Raw genomic sequence first — 6,170 nt, 5'->3', positions numbered from 1 at the left:
ATTTGAAACATAATGTTGCCATAAAAATGCCTTTGGAATCTACCAAAACAAAACAAAACCTACTTGAAATATGCTGTGAGGTAACTCAATCAGAAGAAGACAAATACCATACAATTTTACTCACGTGTGGAATTTAAGAAACAAAACAGAAGATATGGAGAGGGGAAAGAGAAATGAGAAGGGAAATAAACCACAAGAGGCTCTTAACAGAGAACAAACTGAAGGTTGATGGAAGAAGGTGTGTGGGGGAGGGGCTAGATGGGGAATGGACATTAAGGAGGGCACCTGTTCAGATGAGAACTAGCTGTTGCATGTAAGTGATGGATCACTGGACTCTATTCCTGAAGCCATACTGCACTGTATGTTACTAACAAGAAATAAAAAGACAAGACAAGAAGGAAAGGAAGGAAGGAAGAAGGAAGGAAGGAAGGAAGGAAGGAAGGAAGGAAGGAAGGAAGGAAGGAAGGAAGGAAGGAAGGAAGAAAGGAAGAGGAAAAGGAAGAAAGGCAGACACTAGTAAGAAAAATTAACAAGAGGACACCCAAAGAAAGTTGCTTAGGTCATACAGACAAACTGTATTTGGAACTGATGTCTTTGAGAGATAAGACTTCCATTGATAGTCTGAAAATTTTGATGTTGGTGAATCTTCACAAGAAGGACAAGTGAAGAGAGCTACATGCGCCCTCATGTCAGATGCGTTAACTGATGGATGCCAGGAACTGTGGCATTTCTTAATTGTATGCAGAAAGGCACACATTTTCTATTTCTAAGAGTTGGAGAGGTGTTTTTTTTTTTAAATCTAACCAGAAAATAAGATGTTCTCATCTTAAAACTGGAGGTTTGGTGAGCTAATACACAAATTCATTGATTCCCTTCTTCCAGACCCCCCCCCCCACACACACACCTTATGCTGTAGGTAAAGGAGTAGACTATGGGCTCACTTCCAGGAAGTTGTGAACTTGGTTAGGCAAAGACCCTAAACCCCTGACCGACTAAATAACATATTTTGCATACTTGTACTGTTTTATTTTTTTTAACTTTTTTTTACTCATTTTTGGAGAAACAGACACAGAGTGCAAGTGGGAGAGGGGGGGGAAAGAGGAGAGAGAGAATCCCAAGCAGGCTCCTCACTGACAGCAAAGAGCCTGAGGTGGGGCTCGAACCCACAAACCACCAGATCATGACCTGAGCCAAAGTCAGACACTTAACTGACTGAGACACCCAGGCACCCCTGTATTGTTATCTTTTAAATGTATGTGCTTGAGACTAATACAAAATTAGTTCATTAAAATATGTTACTGGGGAAAAAAAGAAAAATTAACAAGCTTTCAGTAGATAATATTATTACACAAAATCATTTGTGTTCCTGTATTTCTATACACCAGCAACAAACAGCTGTGAAATCAAATTTAAAGAAGAGAACCAGAAGCAAGAGCATAAACACAAACCATAAAATATTTTGGAATCAGTTTCACCAAAACGACATGGAAGGATCTCCACACTGAAGACTAGAAATCAGTGCTGAAGAATTTAAAAAGCACAAGTAAATGGAGAGATAAAACATGCTAATGTGCATCACGTAACCTAAACTGGGATGACGTGGATCCCAAGGGGGTAGACATTGGCTCTTGGGATACAAAAAAATTCTTAGATGTCACAATGACTCATGTCCCTCCAAAGGCCACAGTCCATGAACAACTACACAGTATATCTGAGATATGAAAATGTCATGGGGATGGGATGATTAGGGGGAAATAGGATAAAGCCTCCTTAGGGGGATAATTTCAAAAGATCAGGAAACATTGGTCTATATAAAGTCTCTCCAAATTGATCTATACTTTCAATACTTATAAAACTCCAGCAGGCTTTTGAGTAGAAATTGATAAATTGGTTTTAAAATTGATTTGTAAATACAAAGATACTTGGAATGACCCAAACATTCTTGAAAAAGAACAAATTGGAGTATTTAAACACCTACCTCAAGACTAACTACAGAGCTACAGTAAGCCTGACCTGACTATGTGGGGTCAGTAGATGAATAGATCATGGGACCAAAAATAGAAGAACTTGTGTGGGAGAGAAAGAGTGAAAATCAGCTTGAAATGATGAAGGAGAAAGCAGCCTTGCCATTATTCATGCCAAAGGGCAGACACGGATACGCCACCTGCAAAGTCAGCAGGGCATACAGGAGCATTTCAGGGGATGGCTGCTTTCTTCTCAGGAGCACCCAGATTTACTACACCATCTCTGGCTGGGGCACCTAACTGCTAAACAGGCCTGGCCACAGGAGAGCACCGAGCCCTTGTAAATTCCTGCTTCTCCCAAGCCCTTCTCCACAGCGCACCCCATTTAGAAATCACCCCCGCCTCCCGTAGACCCTGCTCAGATTTCTTCAGATGGGAACCACACCTTACCAATGACAACTTGCTTCCTTTCTGTGGTCAAGTGTGATGCATACTGGTTGCTCTGGAGGGCCCTCCCTCACTGCAAATCAGTAAATCTGATTTTTGTCAGACTACAGGTTACACCTGGTGGTCTTTGGCTGGCTAAGCTTAAATAGAACAACATAAAGCATCCACATAGAACAAGATATATATGCCTGATTAACTTTTACCAAGGTGTCAAGATAATGCAAGGTGGAAATGGTAGTCTTTTCTGCAAGGTGTGTGGCAATAACACAACAAAACACAGGTATGTTTTCAGAACAAAAATAATAACCCTCAACATTACGTCAACAATTAATTTGAGTTGGATCATAGACCTAAATATAAAAGCTACAGGAAAGTACTTTGTGGTTCTATGGTGGGTGAAGATGTCTTAGAGAACAAAAACCCAAAGAACTAACAGTCAAGGAAAGAAAAATATGATGACCAATTGGAATTCATCAAAAGTAAACATCTTTGCTTTTTAAAAGACACTATAAAGGAAAATGGAAAGCAAGCTGTAGATGAGGAATGGGATGAAATAACTGGGAATATGAATCCTGAGCCCTGAGTGGGGAAGGGTTATTCAGAGTTTCTAAAGGAGATAAGGTTGTAAGAAGGCAGTTGCTAGAACACCGAACACACAGGCTGCAGACAGTTGTCAGATGAAGACAGGGGGTCTGCACAGAGGCACGGTAGGAGAGGGCCGCAGAAGGGACAGGTGCACAGGGACAGGTGGCCAGCACAGGCACTCCGCCAACACCAGACAGGACACAGATGGGGAATCAGGACACCGGCTAGAGGCGTGAGCCACTCATAGGAGCAGGAGAAAGGTGAGGGATGGTGGCCCCTCCACCCTGAGCCTCTTCTCCCCACCTGCCAGCCCCCTACTCCCTACGTTGCAAGCGGCTTCTTCTCCTCACCTCCAAGCCTCTGTCCTTATCTGTCATTTTTTCTCCCTTTCCTGTATTTCTTTCCTGCACCATTTTGCCTGTCCACGTGTCTTGCCTTCATATTTGTCCCCTACATGGTGATAACACAGAAAAAGCAGAAAGTTAGTACCTTCACTTTTAACACATGTAATTTCTACTCTCTTGTCTAACTATAGCTACTATGCAGCAAAGAGTTTCTATTCCCCCCAAAATCTGCGGTTACCTTTCTGTATACTTTTCTCTGATTCTGTGTTCTAAACTTTAGATAAAGATTTCCTGAATTCAAAGTACCTTACAATATAGCGAACTGCCGTGGGGGCTTATTTCTAGAAAAATTCCTTTAGCATATCCCACTTCTGGGACAGAGTAAGGAATATAAACTGGAATTGAGAAACCATGACTACCTTCTTTCCAGCATGAATATGAATGGACATGGACCCATGCAGCTGGTGGCTCATACAGCACTGTCAAAACCGCTATAATGTGAACTCAGTGCTGGTTACAACACTTTCTTAAGAAGAACCTAATACAGAAAGAAGAGCCAAAAGCATAGCTTAAGTAATAGGAAGAGAAATATAACGAACACATAGGAACATTAGGAGAAAGCGTTTCACATTCTTCAACATGTAAGAGGTCGTACAAAAAGGAAGGAAGTACCAGGACGTGATGTCCACCAAGCACATATTGCGTGAAAGAGTGGCATCGTCTTTAGGATGAAGGATTTGGGAATGGACAGTCTCGCGAAGAAGAAAAGATCTAAAAAGAGCAACATCCATGTCTCTCGCACAGGACTAGCTGAAGCTCAAGAATACAGTCACTAAGGCTTCATTGTGTCAGCTGGTCACCCTCTGTCCCCAGGCTGCAGTGAACTTGTAGGTTGAGTTTCAGTACAGACAGCTGCTGGGAAAAGCTAATTATCTGATACAAGAATATTGGTTACAGGTGAGTGAAAGTTACATCTCAAAAGAAGGGATGGGTGGCTTCCACCTTCTCCCCAACACCTTCACGGCCCCTTTGATGTCCTTATTCCTCAGTGTGTAAATTACAGGGTTTAGCATGGGGGTAATGACACTGTATAACACAGAGATTAGTCTGTCTTTCTCCGGTGAGTATGTTGACATGGGCCGCACATATGTGAAGATTGCACTACCGTAGTACAGAAGGACAATGACCAGGTGCGAGGCACAGGTGGCAAATGCCTTTTGCCTCCCCTCTGAGGAGCGGATCCTCAAGATGGTAGAGATAATATAGAGGTAGGAGAGGATGATACCCAAGAAAGGAGCCCACCCGATGAAGACCCCAATGGACAGCAATGCCAACTCATTGACAGAAGTGTCCCCACAAGACAACAGCAGCAAAGGGGGGATGTCACAGAAGAAATACTGAATCTGGTTGTTGCCACAGAAGGGCAGGTGGAAGGTCAGTGCTGTGTGCACCACTGAGTTGAGGAAACCCCCAGTCCAACACGAGGCGGCTAAGCGGCCATACTGGGCCCTGTTCATAATCACTGAGTACCGTAGAGGTTTGCAGATTGCAATGTAACGGTCATACGCCATGGCTGCCAGGAGGAGACACTCTGATCCCACAAAGAAAATAAATGCAAAAAGCTGTGCCATGCAACCCAAATAGGAAATGCTCTTCTTCGCTGACAGGAGATGCACCATCATCTGGGGGACGTTGGTGGTGGTGTAGCAGATGTCAAGAAAGGCCAAATTCCTCAAAAAATGATACATGGGGGTGTGTAGATGTGGATCAGCCACAGTCACCAGGATAATGAAGATATTTCCTCCCAAAGTACAGATATAGGTCAGAAAGAAGATGGTGAAAAGTAAAAATTGTAAATCAGTCAGATCAGAGAATCCCAAAATGATGAATTCAGACAGAACTGTTTGATTCTTTCCTTCCATGCCGCTGCCTGGTTTCCTTTTGGGGATTGGGCAAAAAGAAACACTGACTGCAGTAATCATGTACTGCAGCAGCAATGGTCTGCAAAACAAGAGAAGAGTGTTACAGAGGACAGTCATCCCAATGACTTCAGATTCCAGCCCAGAACGGCAGCGTCCTCCAGAGCTCAAACCTACCACCACACACAGACGTAAGTGTATCCAGTGTTTCCCTTGTAAATAAAACCTCAAACATACACAACACAGGCAACATTTAATTAGGAAAAAAAACACCATAAGGGGCACCATACATCCTAAGAGCCCTGTGTTAACAGTAATGGGTCAGGTCCACCTGCATCGTCTCAGTGAGCTGTGAACACAGTGTGTGCAAGTCTCCAGACAAAACCCTTCATTTCTCCACTAAAACCCTTTACTGGTGATTTGGGTTGTGTCCTCCTAAGCAATTTTCGGTGCCTAAATATTTTTTAAAAACATTTATTTATTTTGAGAGACGGAGACAGAGCATGAGTGGGTGAGGGGCAGAGAGAGGGACATAGAATCCAAAGCAGGCTCCAGGCTCTGAGCTTTCAGCACAGAGCCTGATGCGGGGCTCAAACCCACAACCTTGAGATCGTGACCTGAGCCGAAGTCAGACACCTACCCAACTGAGCCACCCAGGCGGCCCACGATGCATAAATATTTAAAACAAGGCTCAGAAAGTACATGTTCTAACCTGCTTTTTCCTCAAACGCCATATTGTCATGATTTCCCAGGAGTACAAATATTCTCCCGAATCATGATATTTGAGTTATATACAGGTCTTCATATGAATACAGCAAACTTGTCATATACCCACCCTTATCAATGGATATTTATATTGTTTTCTTTATTTAATTTGTTATGATAAGTTTTAGTAATAAGCACACTGAATT

At 42.9% G+C, this 6,170-nt stretch overlaps 1 protein-coding gene across 1 annotated transcript; it reads right to left on the bottom strand.

Annotated features, from left to right (window-relative positions):
- Nucleotides 1-1,579: 1,579 nt before the first annotated feature.
- Nucleotides 1,580-5,866, bottom strand: LOC131515513 (olfactory receptor 5V1-like). The gene has a single exon (XM_058736218.1). The coding sequence runs from the start codon at nucleotides 5,545-5,547 to the stop codon at nucleotides 4,309-4,311; it is 1,239 nt and encodes a 412-aa protein (XP_058592201.1). The 5' UTR covers nucleotides 5,548-5,866; the 3' UTR covers nucleotides 1,580-4,308.
- Between the last annotated feature and the right edge of the window lie 304 nt (nucleotides 5,867-6,170).

The sequence above is a fragment of the Neofelis nebulosa genome, chromosome 6 (genome assembly GCF_028018385.1).
Source record: "Neofelis nebulosa isolate mNeoNeb1 chromosome 6, mNeoNeb1.pri, whole genome shotgun sequence".
NCBI lineage: Eukaryota > Metazoa > Chordata > Mammalia > Carnivora > Felidae > Neofelis > Neofelis nebulosa.
The sequence above is the reverse complement of the archived record's forward strand: the minus strand, read 5'-3'. Positions and strand labels throughout refer to the sequence as shown.